Genomic DNA, 19230 nt, shown 5'->3' with positions numbered 1-19230 from the left:
AAAAAAACCCAAACGAAAAACCCAACAAAACTGTTGATGAAAGGCAAGAAAATCTGGGTTGACATTATTATTTGAGCTACTTTTTCAAAGCAGCCCCTTTATAAGTCTATGCTTATGTTCCTTTAGGAAATTTACTTTGAAATAACTGCCATGTTTGCCCAAGACAAAAACAACACCATAAAGTTGGGAAGAATGATTTATTCTCACAATTTCGTGCTGGATTATATGGGGAGAATATAATGAGGTTATTGTCTGCTGTAAGCACATTGTTTTAAGGTCTAGTTTACATCGGTTAAGTATCCTAATGGATTTACACTGAGAATTAGAAATATCCTGTTATTGTTTGAAAGACATTCATGTCCTGCTCTAAAATTCTGACTTTTCCTCTGGAAGTGTTTTATTAATATACAGGATTTAGATGCTATCTCATGTACTTTTTATTAAATAAATTCAATTGTAAGATTAGATAAAAATTAGGGACAGAGTGTCAGTAATGACCACAATAATGACACTTTTCTTAAAATAGCTTCCTTAATAGTCACAGTTTCTCTCGCGTTAGAGTCACTTGATGTATGATTCTATTTGCTAAAATTTTGTGATTAATAGAGGGAAAGGAGCTTACTTTAGTTTTGCTTTCAAGGTTTATGCTTTTTAGTCATTTTATGATTAAGTGTTTTTAGCGGTAAAGCTCTTTCACCGAGTAAGAGGAAGGAGTAAATTAAGTCTCACAGTTTGAAGAATGCTGTAGAGTGTCCATTGGGGTATATATTGAATTTTATATGTTCTCTACATTACAGAATTATTATTGATAATGTTTCAATGATCGTCTTGATGCTTCAAATCTTTTACACGTTTGGGATTATTTCCTTAAGCTTTGCAAATGTACAAACTTACCTCCCTGGCAGCAACTCATGTGGGTGCCTGTTCCCTTGTTCCCTCCTCAGCACTAGGTCTTATCGTTTAAAGTATTTGTTAAATTGAAAGGCAAACAGCTTCATTTTAATAACCACCTTTGATGAGGAACAAAGACTCAGTAGTGAGACCACTGAGGATCTGAACTCTTGCTTGGCTTCAGAGCTCCTTAAACTACCCTTGATCTCCACTTTCTCGTGTGTAGTGCACAGCGAACATGGCTGCCCACCTCAGCAGCTTGCTGTGAGGATTACATCAGACCAGGTGGGTAGTGCTCCCAGCTCTGTGCCTGACCCAAAGCAAACTTGCTATACTTATCAGCAGCGTATGCCATTATTATCATTATGATTATTAACATAATTGCTAACTTGGAAGAGAGCACCAGGATAGAGATAAGCAGACTTGGATTGATTTTTTTTTTTTTCTACGAAGATTCACCCTGAGCTAATATCTGTTGCCAGGCTTCCTCTTTTTGTATGTGGGTTGCCACCACAGCACAGCCACTGATAGATGAGTGGTGTAGGCCTGTGCCTGGGAACTGAACCCCGGTCGCTGGAGAAGAGAGCAACAAAATTAATCATTAGGCCACCAGGGCTGGACTGGATTGATATTTAACTCTGGTGCTACTTTAATAACTTGCTTAATGTCTTTGAGCCTTAGTTAGCTTATCAATAAAATATGTCAAATGAGGGATCATAATCATGAGGGATCAAATAAGAGATTATGAAAGGGCTCAATGGATAAAAAAGTGCTCTATAAATAGTAAAATACTGTATAAAATACATTATACTATGTCTTATTCATTCTATTCAATATTGTCTTTTGATTCCATGCCAGTTGTCTGCTTGCCCTATAATCTTGTGGCTGCATATTTAAAAATTCAGTTTCAATGGCAGAGAAGACTCATATAAACTGTGACACTGATGCTGAAAGTTATTAATTGGTAAAAATGTTTAGAAGCCAAATTATTTCTGCAAAATATTGGTTAAGTCTCATGAAAACATATTTAAAGTTAAGAAAATGGCCACCATTTTGCCATTGTAAAATATTCTACAAACAGTAAGGAAGAGGATTAAAAGCATGTTTGACAGTGCAATTTTTGGAGTAATTTCCCATTGGGAAGAGGCAGCATGGTTGACAGACAAGTATACTTTATTAATAAATCTTTTATGGTAGAATTTTTGCCACCACTGAACAAGGGATCATGTTAACAAGCATGTATACTTATAGGAATTTTGAGTGATTTCCTTAAGCAAAGAATCAGTGAGCAATTGAAAAGAAAGAGGAAAATGTAAACGCCAGTGGGAGTAGGTTGTTTCCCAGGTTCAGGAGCTTTCAGAGGGTGATCCAATGTCCTGGACTGGGACCACAGCTCTCAGCTCTCCCGTTCTCTGGCTCTCTCACTTTTTATACTTTCTCTTTGGTCTGATTGAGTCTTCTAATCCATTGGCTACTCCATTTTCTCACCTTTTGGCCTTTGCTCCCTTCCACATCCAACCTTTATCTCACTCATTTCAGTTAGTTCTTATAATTAAAGCCATTCTTGCCCCATTGTTCTTGTGTTATAAGTTATCATCCTTGACCAGTGCAGCCTCTCAGCTCAGCCTCCAGGCAGGTGTCAAGGAAGTCACAGGATAATACACAGATTTGGGCTTTTATAAATTAGTGGCCTTCAATCTCAGCTAGGCCCTCCATCCAGCTGGCTTCCTTCTAACTCATTCTCTTCCATTCCATTTGATAGATTTTGTGCACTTTACTTCTCGCATCCAACTTTATACCTTATTACCTCCATCCCACATTCATCAGATGAATTTGCCTATAATTTTACTGAGGAAATCTAATAAAAAAGAAGAAATTTTCAACTTGCTCCCCAGAAATCTAAAAATATCTTTATCAAAGCACATTCTTTCTTTTTTCTTCTGTTTCATTGAAAGAGAATGTCTCTGCCAAAGCTAGGTCCCTTCCTTTAGGTCCCACTCAACACCTGTTTTTTCAGTCACCTACTTAGTCAGTCATCCTTTCTTGCTTGTATCTACTGCCTATCCTTAATTACGTGTTACTTTCTGCAAGTAAAGGTCAAGTCTCTCTGCTTATAAACACACTCACATCACACACACTCCCATGTATTAACCCTAGAGCCAACTATAACTAACGTCTCCCAAGATTTGTCTTTCTGTTTATGGTCAAGCATTCTGAAATTTCAAAGAAGGTTAAGAGTGTAAACTCTGGAACCAGACTTCCCAGATCCAAATCTTGGCTCTATTAGCTGTGTGTCCTTTGGCACATTACTTAACTTCTCTTTGCCTCAGTGTTTTCATCATTGAGATTGGGATAGTAATAGTTCCTACTCCATAGGATTACTGGGGAAGATTAAAAGATTAATATATGTAAACTGCTTGGAATAGTTCTTGCCATATAGTAAGCACTCAATATGTGGTAGTCATTATTGCTTTTGATTTTTTCCTCATTCATTCATTTATTTGTTTCAAAAATCTTTATTGATAACCTACCATATACCAGGCACTGTGCACAGCACTAGGTGTCTAATTATAAATGAAAGAGACAAATTTTTGTCCTAAAGCAGCTTAGGATATAATCAATAAGATAGGTGATAAATAATGACATATGAGTAACTAGTTAGAAAATGCCAACAGTATGAAGGGTTCAGAAGTGGAAAATAATAGGGAAGGACCTATTTAAATACAGTGTTCAGGAGACTTTATAACCAAGTCCTGAAAGGTGAGAAGTCAGCCCTTTAAAGAACCCAAGAAAAAGAATTCCAGGCAGGGAGAGAAGCATGTCTGCAGGCTCTATAAGGGGATAATGCTTGACTCATTGCATCAACTGAAAAAAAAGGTGTCCAGTGTGGTTAGACCTCAGTGAGCATGGGGGAGAGTGGTATGAGATGAAGTTGGATAGGCAAGTGGGGACCACTTATCCAACTTGTAGGTCATGATAAGGAAAGTGGATTTTATTCTAGATGAAATGGGAAGTGACTAAAAGATTATAAGCAGGAGAGAAGATAATCCATTTTGTGATTTTGAAAGTTTATTTTGAGGGCCATATGAAGAATGATTGAAGAGAGCAATGGAGGGAGCTGGGAGATTAGTAACAAAGGATTCACAGTAAGAGGTGATGGTGGCTTGGAGTAGAGCTCTTGTAGTGGAGATGAAGATGGATCTATCGGAGACAGATTTAGAGCTAGAATGGACAGGGTGGGTTATATATTAGGGGTCAGGAAAATGAAGAAACAGGTTTTGGAGAGGATAATCATGAGTTCTTGTGCATGTAAATTTTAAATTTTGAGATATTTGTGTATCTATCATCTGTCTATCTAATATATACACAGTTGGGCCTCCTAGAACAAGAAAAAATTTGGGATTAATGTTTTGTTGGTATGTAAATGGTACTTCTAACTGTGGGAATAGATGATATCATCTACGTAGATGAGAAAGAGGCGCAAGCGCCCAGTGCAGAGTCCTGTGACACCTACAATTCACTTCTCAAGTCACTGCATTCCAGCTTCCATCCTCACAGAGAGGTCTGGAAAAGAAATGCAAATTTAGGAGTCATTACCATGTAGGTGAATTTTAAAACCATGAGAACTTATGAAATCCTCCTCAGGGAGAGTATGTAGACAGAGAAGAAAGTGCCTAGTGCGGAGCCTTGAGGTGTCCTCATTTATGATTTCAATGTTCCTCCAGTACCTGCAGGCTGACTTCCATTCTAAGTCCCTGAGAAGAGTCTCCTGAGGGTCACCAATGACCCAATTATTTTCCAGTCTGCCAGCAATATCTCCTGCTCCTTCTCTTCCCTCATCCCTGTGACATTTAACTTTGTTAACCACTTTTTTCTTGAAATTCTATTCTACTTTGGCTTTGTGGTATCACTCAGTCCTAATTTTCCTTGTATATTTTGGAGATTCCTTTAGTCTTTCCTGCCTGTTAAATGTTGATGTTCCTGAGAGTTCTTTACTGGCATTCTGTCTTTTTAATTCTAATTCCTCATCCTGTGATTTTAGCCAAAACTCTGATTCAATGACTTCTTCTAAGCTGGCCACCAAATCTGTGTCTCTAAATCCACACATCTAGCTATTTCCTAGGCCTTCTTCTTGGATGTTGCACAGACACTCTGATTTTATTAAGTCTAATAATGAAGTTATTATCTTTCTGTCAAAACATTTGCCTCCCCCTTATTCCTTATTTTGATAAATGCTGTCTTCTCCACTACTTTGTATTTCAGACTGAAGCATCATGTATGAATCTTCCTTCCCCTTCACTACATGTATGAATCAATCAGAAGTCCTATACACATTTTTTAATTCCTCTATATTATGGGTGATATTTGACCTAATTTTCCAATAGTAAATACTATTGCCTTAGGGTAGGCCCTCTATTCTTCTCTCCTAGAATATTACTGAAAACTCCTAATTGTTCTCCTTGTGCCCAGTCTGGTCTTTCAATAATTCAGTCTCTATACTATAGTCTGAGGGATATTTCTGAATACTAATTGATCATGTTACTATCCTGCTAAAAGCCTTATATGGCACATCAGGGCTATAAGCACAAAGCTTAGGGTGGTATTTATTCCTCTTTATGAGCCGACTTCTGCCTAGTTTTCTATTTTCATTTGTCCCACCAATAATTTCTTCAGATCATACTGAGGAAGGAAGGAAGGAAGGAAAGGAGGAAGGAAGGAGGGAAAGAAGAGAGGAAAAGAGGAAGGAAATGAGAAAAAACATTTTGCCTTTATAACTTCTACTACTGGAGCATTGTAATAACATCAAGAGGTTAATTAAAGGCATTAGATTTAGGGAACTGACCTTTGTTAGGATTTCCCTCAAGTGACTTCAGCTATGATTGGGAAATACCATAGTACCAGCATTTCCAGGCAGGGTGTTTCTTAGAAGCCATCAGCAAATTCTTAATGCTACAAGAATGAGAAAATAAAATTCAGAATTAAAAAAAGAACTATATGTTAGTTTCCTATTGCTGCTGTAACAAAATTAGCACAAACTTAGTGGTTTAAAACAATGTACATTTATACAGTTCTAGAGGACAGAAGTCCAAAATCATTTTCCCAGGGCTAAAATCAAAGTGTCAGCAGGGTTTAGTGCTTTTCTAGAGGTCTAGGGGAGAATTGGTTTTCTTGCCTTTTCCGGTTTCTAGAGGCTGCCCACCTTCATTGGCTCAATGCTCATCCCTGTGACATTTGCTTCCATAATCACTGTGCCTTTTGTCTGATTCTTACCCTCCTGTCTCCCTCTTATAAGGACCCTCCCTTGAGATTACATTGGGATTACATCCAGATAATCCAGGATAATTTCCCCATTTCAAGATCATTAGTTTAGTCACACCCACAAAGTCCCTTTTGTAATGTAAGGTTACATATCCACAGGATCTGGGGATTAAGACGTGGACATCTTTGGTGAGGGAGGCATTATTTTACCTACCATAGAATAACTCAAAATAATTGAAAAAAGTTAAAAGGGACTAAAAAAAAATTTCCAAATATATTTTTGTTTTCTCTTTTTAGTTTTCAATGAAAAAGTTTTATTTTACTTGGTTTGTCTGCTCAAATTAGTATGGAAAGTAGAATACTGAATTCTCATCTCTGAAGTTACAGTAAAAATTATTTTCCATATATTCCAAAGCTATAATATTAACTGGCATTTTGATTTTTTACTTTATTTCTCAAAAGTAATAGACACAAAAGAAAGATCTTACAAAGAATTTTGCTATTATTTCAATTCTTGCCAGCTTTTTATATGCATTTGTTCATTTCTTAAATTTACCCCTCAGAGTAAGAAATTTGAAGATACTAAATAGAATAGTTATGATATTTAATTAGAATAAGCTAAGCTGAAAATAATATTATTGTCTGCCTTCTCAACCTCCTCCCTCCGCATCCACCCTTTCTCTCTTATGAAAAGGAGTTAGAAGTTTTCAGGAAAGAAATTTAAGGGAATAGTAAAGTTGCTATTAGGAAAATAAAATTTCCCCTGGGAAAGAGTGCTAGCACTCTTCAGAGCAATGTACATTTAATACATAGATCTAGAGACTAAAGTGGAAAATGCGTCTTAAAGAAAGGAAATGCTCATCTGGAGTGAATATTTTCTGATGGTATGAAGAACCTAGATTTTGCAGCATGTGGTGGTTACAAGATAGATGCAGTGAAGCACAAAGTAAGACAAAAACACAATCGAGACCGAATCAAGTCCAACTCAACTAATAGCGGGGAAGCAACTCCGAAGGTTTCTCCTCCAGAGCGTAGAGTCAGCTGATTCATATTTGTATACAGATGGAGGACTCATTTTTTTTTTCTAATAGTGGGAGCTAAGTTAAATTTTATTATCCCTGTGAGCTGACAATAAATAAATTTCAGTTGAAAGAACACCCGACTTGGAATCAAAAGATGAGAAGTCTAGTTCACTTTTTGGCCTGTGTGATTGTGAGCAAGTCTGATAACCTGTTGCAGCTTCAGAATCTTCACCTATCAAATGAAAATAAAGGTCCTTACTCCAATCATTGGAACATTTGATTCAACTTGTGACTGTGGCTACTATTATTTTGCATTCAGGGGCTTTCAACTAGTCCATGAGGTCCTGTGATCAGTCTCCTCAATGAGTTAATGATTCATGACTATGTACTTTCTATAACCACAAAAAATTTAAAATGGAAGTATGTTTCTTTGACTCTAAAGAAACATTGCTCTTCAGTGACAAGGGGAACGTGAAAATACAGCAGCTGTGTAACTGAAGGCCTTTCCTAGGTAAAGGCACAATTACTTGAAGAATTTGATTTATGTAAATAATGCAATAACTGGTGCGTTTAAAAGATAGAAAGCCAAAGATAATCACATTTACTAGTTTAGCAAAACAAAGACAATATAAATATTATCCCTTTTCTCCAAAAATACTAGTAATATCTACAAAAATTGAGTGATAGAAATGTACTTACGAAACAGAGCCGTTTTCTGCAGTTTGTCAATCAAAATGAATAATTTCAAAGTCTCGTTTTCAATTAGATTATTTTAATATTTAACTACCTAAAATGCCCCAATCATATTCTTTAGAAAATGGTTAGGCTAGAATACTGCAGATCTAATGGTGACATTTTATTATGATAAAAATGACTTTATTAATTGATGATCATATATCAACTCATAAAGCAGATAAAGGATCTAAAAAGTTTTTAAGCCTAAAATAATATAAAATCATTTGAATTGTTTAGAAGTTTTTTCAGGATAAACCGTTATGATCCCTTTATTCTTACAAAAATATATAAATTTATTTGTTATAAATTCAACTGCATTAAGTGGCATCTGAATATCTTTTATAAGGTCTGCGAAAGTTGACAATATATTGATATTATCCCAAATGTTACCATTAAGATACAATAAAAATGAAAAATATACTGCATTTAGAGCAGAGCTATACAAGAGATGACAAGGATTATAGGGAGGTTTGGATTTTCGTCCCAGATATTCCTGTTTATGGCTTTGGGTCTATTTTAGAATGTGCAAAATGAGAAAAAATGCATTGATGACTTTCCAAGATATTTGAAATATGACCTTTTAAAGAAGTCAGTCTTATTTCTCCTTTATTCTCTGCATTCTTGAAAGAAAATTCGCAACTTCACAATGAAAATGATACAAAAGGTCACTATACTGAGGGTGAAAAATAGTGCATGTAAGCATTACATGAGAGCTTTGTTTTAAGTTGAAAGTAATTGTGAAGTATAAAGCATCATTTAAACACAATTGTTGATTTCTGAAGCAAAATGTCTTTTGCTTTATAAAAGTCTTCTTAATAAATGTTAATGTTCAAGCTTTAATGCAGTCAGATAAACGTTTTTAAAAAAAAATTTGACTTTTTACTGAATCCAGCTTAAATAATTAACGTATATTTCCACAGTTATAGGAATCAATTTAACTGTATGAGAAACTTCCACAAAGAATATAAACTCTAATATTAACTTATTTAAATACAGCCATCAACACTAAACCTAAATATATCTAATAATATTGAAATATAATGTTACACCTGGAAAATTCCTTCTTGTTAAAGGAAAAATACATCTTTCATTCATTGAATTATTTTGTTGAATTGGAAAGAACATTTCTTCATCTCATTATTTTTCCAAGAGACAACACATGCTCAATTTTAATTTTAATTTTTGATCCATTATAATTTTTGAAAATAAAATGCAATTAAATATTGCACTCAAGTTTTTAAAAATAGTTGTGGAGGCCCAACTGAATTTCTGTTTATGATATCATGAAGTTAAATAAGAGAATGTATGCAAAGTCTATAGCATAGTCCTCTCTACAGGCTGTCTACTCAATAAACAAAAAGAGGTACAAACTCTATTATACAAAAATCTAGAGCTAGATGTGTCTCAGAAGTCTCAATATTTCACATTTTGAGAGGTAATATGGTGCATATACTATTTGTTCCTTGACACTCCCAGAGGGGCCCAAGAAAGCATCTCATAATCAACCACATTAATATCTCTGCAGCAATGCATATGAATAGCTACTATAAGTGGGATAAAGACAGACTATAAATAGACTTTCTTGATTTCAGTTCTGATTTTGCTGCCAAAGGAGTTTGCGCCAAACTTAAAAACCTCTGATTTTCAGAGAGTTTCGGATTCTGGAATTATAGTTATGAGGTTGAGAATTGATAATACGAGAGTTGTAATGCAGTGGACTAGAAAAATAAGTCTGTGTCTGTATCAAAGGATCGAATGCATAATTTTGGAAATAGGGCAAACTAATAATTATTTAATTATGGAAGATTTACCTAACAGTGTAACACATACAAACTTCAAATAAGCATTTTGCAAAATGTGTGAAAAAAATCAAAGTGAAAAAAATCAACGGGACCCAGGGGAAAAATAGAGTTTAGAATTAGAAGAGATTCCCTATGTGTAACTAGAACTTGGGAGTCCACCATGTTCAGTTCTAGGTCCTTTCATCTTCTAATTCTGTGCATCCTCCAATGATCATCTCATCACTTATCACCTAAGTGTAGATGTCATATGAATTTCATCCACAGTCTATACTTTTCTTCTGAGTTCTAGACCCATATATCCAGCTGCCTCCTTCACATACCCTCTTGGACAACATCAAAACATCACAAACTCAATGAGTTCCAAACCAAGCTTATGATTCTCTCTCCTCCACAAAAATCCCTGTCTTCTCTGTGAAGAGCATCATTATCCATTCAGTCACTTAAGCTAGAAATTCAGGTGTCATTCCTTAACTCATTTCTAAGCATCTTTCGAATCCAGCTGCTTGTTTCCATTGACTACCTCACCCTTACCACATGATCCTAGTTCGAGCAGCCCTTTTTCTTTCCTGGACTCTCATTTTACTCCTTTAAAATTCATCCAGCTGAGCTACTACTGTCCCTTTCCTCATCATAAAGAAAATAAGACACCTTTATATACCCAAAGGATTGTATGGATTGGTCCTCCTGGCTTCCCTGCCCCGTACCCCACCATAATCTCTCTGCTCTAGTCCTATCATCTCCTTTTAGTGCATTTTCCTTACCTTGATTCCTCCCACCAGGGTCTTCGCACCTGCTGCTCCATCTCCCTGGAATGCTTTTTATGCTCTTCCTCTACCTACTTCCTATTCATCCTCCAGATCCAGCCGTATCATCCTTTCTTCAGGGAAGTCGTGCCTAACTTCTGTCTAGATAATCTTTCCCTACATGCTCATAGTCGTGTGTATATCTCCTTCTGATCACTCACAGCACTTGAAAATCTATAGCCATTTGTGTGACTGATTAAAATCTGTCTCTTCCACTGTCTATGAGCTGCATGTAGGGAAGGACCACGTTTCACTTTGCTCACCATTGTTGCCCACTCAAGTGGTTAGTGTACCTAGGCACACGGACATCTGTTAAGCGAATCAATCAGTGAAACTGGGAGAAGAAACTCTTCGAATGACTTGTTTCTATTTTATCTAGATCTTTCTGCTTGATTTTGTGTCACCTTTTACTTTCATAAGATTTATCATACAGTGTTAGAATTATATGTTTAAGTATCTTTCTCTCCTAATGGACTGTGAACTCTTTAAAGACTGGTACATCTGTTTTGTTCATAATCATATCCCCAGAGCTTATTACAGTAGCATAAAACCTGATGCGAGGTAGGCACTCAAAAATATTTGTAGACTTAATGAATGGTAAACCTGCGAATGCAATGTCAAATATATTTTAAAGTATTATGGCTTAAGTTATCTGCGTGTTTCACATGAACTTATTTTGGTTCTTGATTATGTTGCCAGTTGACTTTAGTATGCGCACAGCTGTTGTTGTTTTGAAGCCAACATGAGGTAGTCAGTCTCTGATGTGATTCTTAAGTGATGTTTGTGGCTCAAAAATTCCAAATACACAGACTCTTAAAAAGCAGATCAGGCTAAATGAACCACAGTGATTTCTGGTATTTGTTTTAATTCTTTTAAAGGTCTAAAATGGTAATTTTCTTGAGATACTAACATAAACAAAACCAACCAATGCAAGCATAGATGGAGCTAGATGGAGTGGTAAGGAAAGCTCAGACTTTATAGTGTACATGTGAGTGCTCGTGAAGTGCAAGCACTTTTGCTGCTAGAACAGTGCTGAATTAAGAAAACTCTGCTTAATAATATTCATGCTTCTTTAAAGTCTCTTGAGTGTGGGTCTCTGCTCTAAGATGCACCAATGGAATTATCCTAATTCAAGTGATTGGGACTGAAGGAATATACTACAATCACATTTTATATTATTATCCATTAAATAGCTTTGGATTATATAATACTCTGCTGAAATATGCTGACAGTTATTCAGAAACCTAAGTAAAACTTTTGATGAACCGGGCCCTACTTTGTTCAGTAGTTATATCTCAATCAGACAAGCTTGACTGTATAATTTTAGGTTTAGTCAAGATGAGATTTATGGGTATATCACATCCAAAGACTGCTGTGAGGAAAGTAAGATATGAAGAAATGAGTTATTAATCTTTGCTACAGAACATTAGCAAATGTCATGTGGCTTTTATGAGTAGGTATCTGGGAGGTAGATTCGTGAGCCCCCCAAAATAGATTTCTTCTTATATACCTCTGATACTAGGAACATAATTAATAGTTACCTATTACTCACTTGTGAAGTCCAAGTTTTTACTTCATTTATTAAATTCAAGCTTAGTACAAAATTAACAAAACCAAATAAGGACTGTCCTGTTGTAGTGAATAGGATCGCCTGTCTTGCCTTTTGATAGGGGCGTGTGTCTGTGTGTGTTTGGTGACTGTGCATGTGTTTTTATTTACTATCACGCGGTAATACGTTTAGAATAAACCTATATCCTGTTGAATATCATTTCTGTTTCTGTTCTAGCACATAGTCTAGACATGCTTATTCAGTAGGCGTCCACGTTCCTCTGATTGATTTGTTCGGCTAGTCAAATTAATGATGAGAAAGTCTTGTTATTGAGATAATTCCTTGTGTGATATTTGCCATCACTTTTTAGTTTTGAATTTTAAAAGGCCGGTACCCAGAAGGTGTTTCATCTCCTTCCAGGTTTTGTGCCTTTGGTTTAGATAGGTGGTCTCCAGGTGGATAGTGACACCTGTGTCACAGAATTGCTTTCTGGAGAGGAATGACTTTCCCTTGCGACTAGCTTTAAGAAAGAGCAAACTCTCATTAAATGTTTGCTGAATGAATGTGGAAGGAATTAGCTGAGGACTTCTACCATTATTTTATGATTTTTCTATAAAAAGATAAATTTAAAGAAGCTAATATACATATATATATATATATATATATATATGCCTGCATAAATATAAATTGTTTAAAAGTATTTACGTGATGTATAGCAAAATTAAGGACACAGGATGCAAATAGACAATGTTATAGATAGAGAATCACAGAGTCGGTGAAGTCCTTCAAAGCTTTTTTGGTACAACTGCTCATTGGATCTAAAATTTCCTTATACAATGTACTCTCCCTCTTGTTATCCATTGGATAGGATCTAAAACCCACATAAGAACTAGGTCAAAAAACGACAGTTTGGAACACTAAAAAGTAAATTAGGGGAATGAACTCGTATTTAGAAGCATAATTTGAAAACCACCATATGAAAATAAGAATGACTCCTCGTGGGAACATGGAGAGCCCTTCCAGCCAGCGCTATTGGCTGGCCTGCATTACTCCACAGCTCTTCTAGCTGCCAAGAGACTTTAAATCCAAATGCAAATAGGGCCACATAACATTTTGTTAATCTTAGTTAATTTCTAACCAAATATTTGCTGATTTATAGAGTTGAAACCTCCCAAGACTGATTTAAACTTGGTGATTAAAAAAAATCACCAAAAATCAAATACCCTAAATCATGTTCTGTTGTTTCAACTACTATTGTTGGAGAATTTGATCCGAACTTTTTCTATGGCATTAGGCTGCTTTCTCATGGATCTCCATGAACTCTCTCAATAGTCAGGATTCCTGCATCTATTTTAGTCTAAAAACAGGAATTGAAAAAGGGAAAAAATAAAACCCACAGATACGTATGTTTTATATTTGTGACTGTAATTCCGCAATGATGACGTTTTCTCCAACTAAGAGAATGCTTTTTTTTCTTCCTGACCAACTCCTTCACTTTAGCTCATTGTACTTGCAGGAATTTTTTGTGACTCAAACTTTTAAAAAAAAATACTTCAGTTTACCCATTAAGCACATTACCCTAGTTCTCTTATTAATGGCTCTAAGCATTTTTTATGGCTCACCAATACATATATTTCTAATTTTTTAAAAGACCCACATCTCTTTATCAGAATAGGGAATTTACGTATATTTGAAACATATTTTTAAAAAATAATTAGGCTTTTTAAGCTAAGTTTTCCACTTTTCTAGCTCCAAATAATGGAACTAGGTTTTTTTTGAAGAACGTAGTTTTATCCAAGGCCTAGTTTGAGACAATCGATGATGGTGCAATGGTCTAACCAGGTATCTTTGGGCTAGTGTATCCAAATACGGAGTCTGCGGTATAAATTGGTTTGGAAAACACTGTTCTGTCTGCTCAAAGTGCTATCTAAGAGTCAAATCAGATCAATACAAAGTTATGTCTTTGGACTTTTCACTTACACGGACTCATATTATGCTTTGGGCCTTTGATCAAAAGCAGAGTGAACGTTATGGTGCACAGCCTAGGTTATCGCCTCCATGACTGAGCCCCTCTTCCCTCCCCATGATCTTGCTTTCCTCACTTTATTGCAGCCCAGGCTCTGAAAGCCCCGCCCCCAGTAAACCTCCTGCAGCCAAGTCTCAGAGGGCGTTTGAGATAACCCAATTTTAGACAACTTTCCTAAAATATGAAGAATTTCATTGCATATTTTGCAAAAGCTGCTATTGGAATTTTGTTCAATATAATATGTAAGTCCTCCATGAAAAACTCTAGTTTATAAATTCTCAGATATTATTCTTAAAAATGTTTGCCTCTCTTTGGAAGTGGTATGATTTCATTACTTAATGAGAAGTATATATTAGGTTGAACCATATGGAACTGACATTTTGTCAATCAAAAATGGCCAAATATCTGCCATTTCATGAGGTTACACCTAATAATTTTTTTAATTTTCCTTTTTCCTTGGCTGCCAGGATGCTCACAGATAAATTTTGTACTTGATTGCAAAATTAATCTTCAGCCTACATTTTCTGGTGTACATACCTCTCACCACGTTCATACCTCATATTTATTTATAATGTTTTGGAAAATAGGGGGACTATAAATAAATAAATTCTTTTGAGTGAAATAAAAGATTTCTGCACATAGACAACACCTTGGACAAAAACTGACCATCATCATTTTTAGTTTGCAATAGCAGCATGTCAGAGAGATAATGGTGAGACATAATGTTGAGTTCTGGAGATATGATTTACTTACTGTTTTCCACAGCAAAATTTCTCTACATCTGGATGGTCTGAATCTCTTTGACAATCCAGTGAGTCAAATCACAATCCTCAGCTGCTCCAGCCTTCTAGGCAAAGACTTTGGTATTCTGATTATGTTTTACCTGCTCTAGTGGATTCCCAAAGCTCTCTGTGGTCACCATAGTTACTCATACATTGTACTTTAATGACACCTTATTTCATTCATTGATTCACTGAACACATATGAACACATATTTTAAAATGCCTGTTGTGTGCCATTGTCTGGGTTATGTGTAGAAAGTATGGCAGCTCAGCAGCCAATAAGATAAACACAGTCCTTGCCCTTGGAGATTTCACATTTTTCTCCTCCGTCTGGATTGTGACTAGACTGCAAGCACTTCGAAGGCAGGCATGGTGGTTATCTCCCTTCCACCTTCAGTCCACCATGCAGTGCACACACACTTGGCACTCAAAAAATATTTCTTGAAAAGTGAATAAATGAACAATGCCACCTTATAATTTTGTTTATTCCATCCAACCAAATACTGGGACCTTCAGTAAAACAAATCCAATAGATAGTTTTATGGTTGTGTCTTCAGATCCCAGGCAATTTAAAAGTATTTTAAAATTGGCTGCACATGGTTTAACTGATGTTTCACACTTAGTTGTCTCTATCGTTCTGACGTCAGTCCAGGACTGGAAACGACAGAGATTTTCTGGGAAGTAGTTTAATCACTTTCCATTGAATCTTACCCTGCTCTGCTAAGCTTCTAGACTTTTATGCTTAGTTTACAGATGTTGTCTAGATAGTGTCCAAGACAGACCTCAATGCCCGCTAAACCTTTGTAATTCCCTATAAATAACCAATAATTTAGGCAGAATTAGAGTAGGTCCCATTTTATATTTTATTCTGTGTCTGTATAGAGTGGTCTAAAGAGGAGATGGTAGTCTTGTGTTGAGAAAGAAAAAGTATTCGTGAGTTCCTTTCTGTGACTAGCATTTGCAACTGTCTCCCAACTTCTTGTCTTCTTTCTTTTTGACCTTTTGTTTTGAGATTTCCTTCCCTGTGACCCTATGCAGGATCTTCTCTTTCCAACACCTGATTTATAACTATCTTCTCTTCCAATTACTTTTTAAAAACCACAACTCTTTGTGACATTTTAAATTCATTGTACACATTGTTGAGGTTTTGCTTTGTATTCCAGTCATTTTGGTCAGGAGCCAATATTTCATAGTGTTTAGGGAGGCAGGCTCTATGTTCAGCTCCATTCCTCACTATCAGAGTGATAATAGGCATGTCCTTCAACCTCTCTAAATCTCAATGGCTTCATCTATATGGTGCAATGGAGATACAAATGATGCTTATCTCCTAAGATTGTAACAAGGATTAAATGAAATAATGTATGTAAACTGCTTAGCATAGTGCCTGGTACCTGTTGCATATTATTATTATCATCATTATTGTTGTTTTTGCTGTAGTTGATATTAACACTGCCCAACTAGATTGTAAATGCCTAGAGCCCTGCGATCACATTTACGACTTCTCTTGTGCTCTTGATATGACGCAAAATCAATAAGTACTCTAATGGCTTTTAGAGTCAACGGATGAAAAGTGAAAAATGAATTAGTTAATGAACATGGTAAATTCCCATTCAACATGCTTTTCTTAGACCAAGAGGCATTTGTAGATATGCAACACTCTTTAGCATTCAGGTACATTGTGCGAAAGATCATTCAGATTTGTGAATCTGAAAATGTTATTTATAATGTATATTTTGTAAATGTATACAGATTAAGAAGGATTAGCTTGAAACTGTAGGATAATCTAAATAGCTCCCCTAAAAAAATCACCACAGGCATTTTAATGAAACGTTATTTTACAACTTTAAAGCTCATAGCAATATAATTAGTAATATGTGTAATCTTTATTACCAACCTTAATCTTTTTTATATGACTGAAAAATTATTTTATGGTAGTACAATTAAAATAATGCTAAAAATGTCAGCATAACAGAATTAAACTAAAGGAACTACTACAATATTGTACCCCAAACCAGCTAATTTAAATGCAAAATACTTTGTAAAGGCTATTTATCTGAGCTAATGCATGTTAAGGGATTTAAGGAGTATGCGTGTAACTGAAATAAAAGGAAAAATAAGCACTGTACAGCAATCTTTACTATTGTTTAACACGAGGGAAATATTAAATAGGTTTACATATAGGCCACTTGAGGAAAACGTATTAGAAGCCACATCACAGCCCAGTAAATCTAAAGGAGACTGGCAGGCAGTACCACGTTCAGAGATTTTTAAAGGGAAAGCTTGAAATGCTTAAAATTGATCTTATATAAATAATGGCATATCGTTAACTGTGATAACTAGGGAGAAGATGCCCAGAATTTTAAATCGATGTTTTGAAAAAAGGATTTCCAAATATTGGACAGTTGTTCAGTTGGCACACCACATCGGTTAGATTTTTTTCTGAACGCTTCTTTCTGTCATTTCACCGTGACTCTACCAAATTATTATTATTATAAAATGAGAATATGGAAGAGTTTAAAAATAAGTATAGAAACCTTGGAAAATACAGAAAAGTGAAAAAAAAATCATCTAGATTTTCACTGCCCATAAAGCATCACACTTAATATTAGTATATTAATTAATATAGTAATATTAATTAATTGATATAGGAATCTATATTCCTAGTTTCTACTCCTTCATGGACAATTTTTTTTAATTTGGTAAAAAATAGCTGTGATTATATCGCATGGAATATTTGTATGTAATCGAAAGGAATCCAACAAATACATATTTATAAAAATCACTGCTAGTAGTGAATCAGCCATATTTTCCTTATATTATTTTAGGACTTCTTTTTTAGACCCTCAAAAAGTATTGCTGCTTATATATTTATTCCAATTTTTGTTTCAGTTGCATGTTATTTTGTGGGCTATTTCTGAAAACTTGGTTAGTATTTAAAATAATTTAGTAAATTTAAATTACCTTTTAAAAATTATCATCCATTAATATCTTACATAATTAGATAGAAGAAGCATAGACCATAAATTTGAGAGAATCTAGATATTATAGTGTGTTTATTGACATAGTTCAATTGTTGAAAGTGGAACTCTGACTTACTAGGAGATGCTGCACATTGCATTTGTTTGGTTTCTATCTTGTAGGTCCCAGCACACTTGGAAAGTCCTGCGAGGACTCAGCTACAGAAAGTCCAAAGAGAACAAGTAAAACCCTTCATGACCCTTGACCACCAAATCGTCAGTCAGACTCTTAAACGGTCACACCCTCCAACGCAGGGCAGAGCACTTCTGGTACAGCCCGGACACACGTCTCCCGAGAGTGACACTGGTCTCACTGGAAATCCACTCACCAAGCTGCTGACTCTTAGGAAAGACGATGACAATGTGGAATGGCATGTATGTCTAATGGCTGCTTGTAAAAATATATAATCAGCTTTTGGAAAAAAAAAGAGTTGAAATTGAAGTCGACATTTTTATAGTAAACATTCCAAATGCAAATTCATTTAACAAAAGGGTTGTCTTAATTTATTAATTTATACTAATTGGGTATACACATATTAATTATTATGCATAATAAAATATAACAATTCATTTTTAGTATTCATTTCAGTTGTGTATTAATGTGAGTCAAAATAGGCTCTAACATTGAGACATCTAATGTTAAGAAGATTTAGCTCTAATTGTAAAGGTTTTGCGATAACTTTAGTTAAAATATTTATCAAGTTATATTATCTTAGATACCCATTAAAATAAAACAGGCAGAAGTTGTTTGAATAGCAGTAAATATGTGCTGTAGGAATGTTCATTAGAATAAGACTAATAATTTTGTTGCAATTAATATTTTATGGAATTATATCTGGATGTTTTACTATTGATTATCTATTCATTTATTCCTACTTTCAACAAGTACTTGCCTACCATTTACTAACTAACAAGAATTTAGAGGTGCTGAGGGTACAAAATGAATAAGAGTGTTTAGCTTCACGGAGTTTATGTTTATTGTGAATTGCTGTAAATGCACCTTCAAAAACTATTGAAAAATGGATAGAACTGGGAATAACTGGAACTGGGGAAAAGATTTCCTTTAATATCTCAATGTAGAAAAACTACATTAATAACTGAGCTTTTTGTACTTCTCTTTTTCTTTTTTTCCGTTTGATTTGTTAGATGGAGCCATGGTCCTATGATCTCCCAGGTTTAACCTCCCAATCTACATTTCTGGTACTTATTACTGATTTCAGGTTGCTGCTTTTTAGCTCTTAAGTCTGTAGCCTCCAGGTACAAGAGTAATGCTCAGTATCCCATTATTTGAATTCCAAATGACAAAGAAAAATTTCTCTTTACAAATTTTATGTTAATCTGGAA

At 35.2% G+C, this 19230-nt stretch overlaps 1 protein-coding gene across 1 annotated transcript in view; it reads left to right on the top strand.

The window, feature by feature from the left end:
- Positions 1–19230, top strand: part of TFEC (transcription factor EC) — a 72154-nt gene that overhangs the window by 8823 nt on the left and 44101 nt on the right. The window contains exon 2 of the mRNA XM_046669060.1: positions 18010–18261. Within this exon, the coding sequence (XP_046525016.1) occupies positions 18082–18261 (180 nt within the window). The 5' untranslated portion in view covers positions 18010–18081. The remainder of the gene's footprint in view (positions 1–18009; positions 18262–19230) is intronic.

Source organism: Equus quagga, chromosome 8 (assembly GCF_021613505.1).
Source record: "Equus quagga isolate Etosha38 chromosome 8, UCLA_HA_Equagga_1.0, whole genome shotgun sequence".
NCBI classification, from domain to species: Eukaryota; Metazoa; Chordata; class Mammalia; order Perissodactyla; family Equidae; genus Equus; species Equus quagga.
This window is presented reverse-complemented; position numbering and strand designations above follow the sequence as displayed.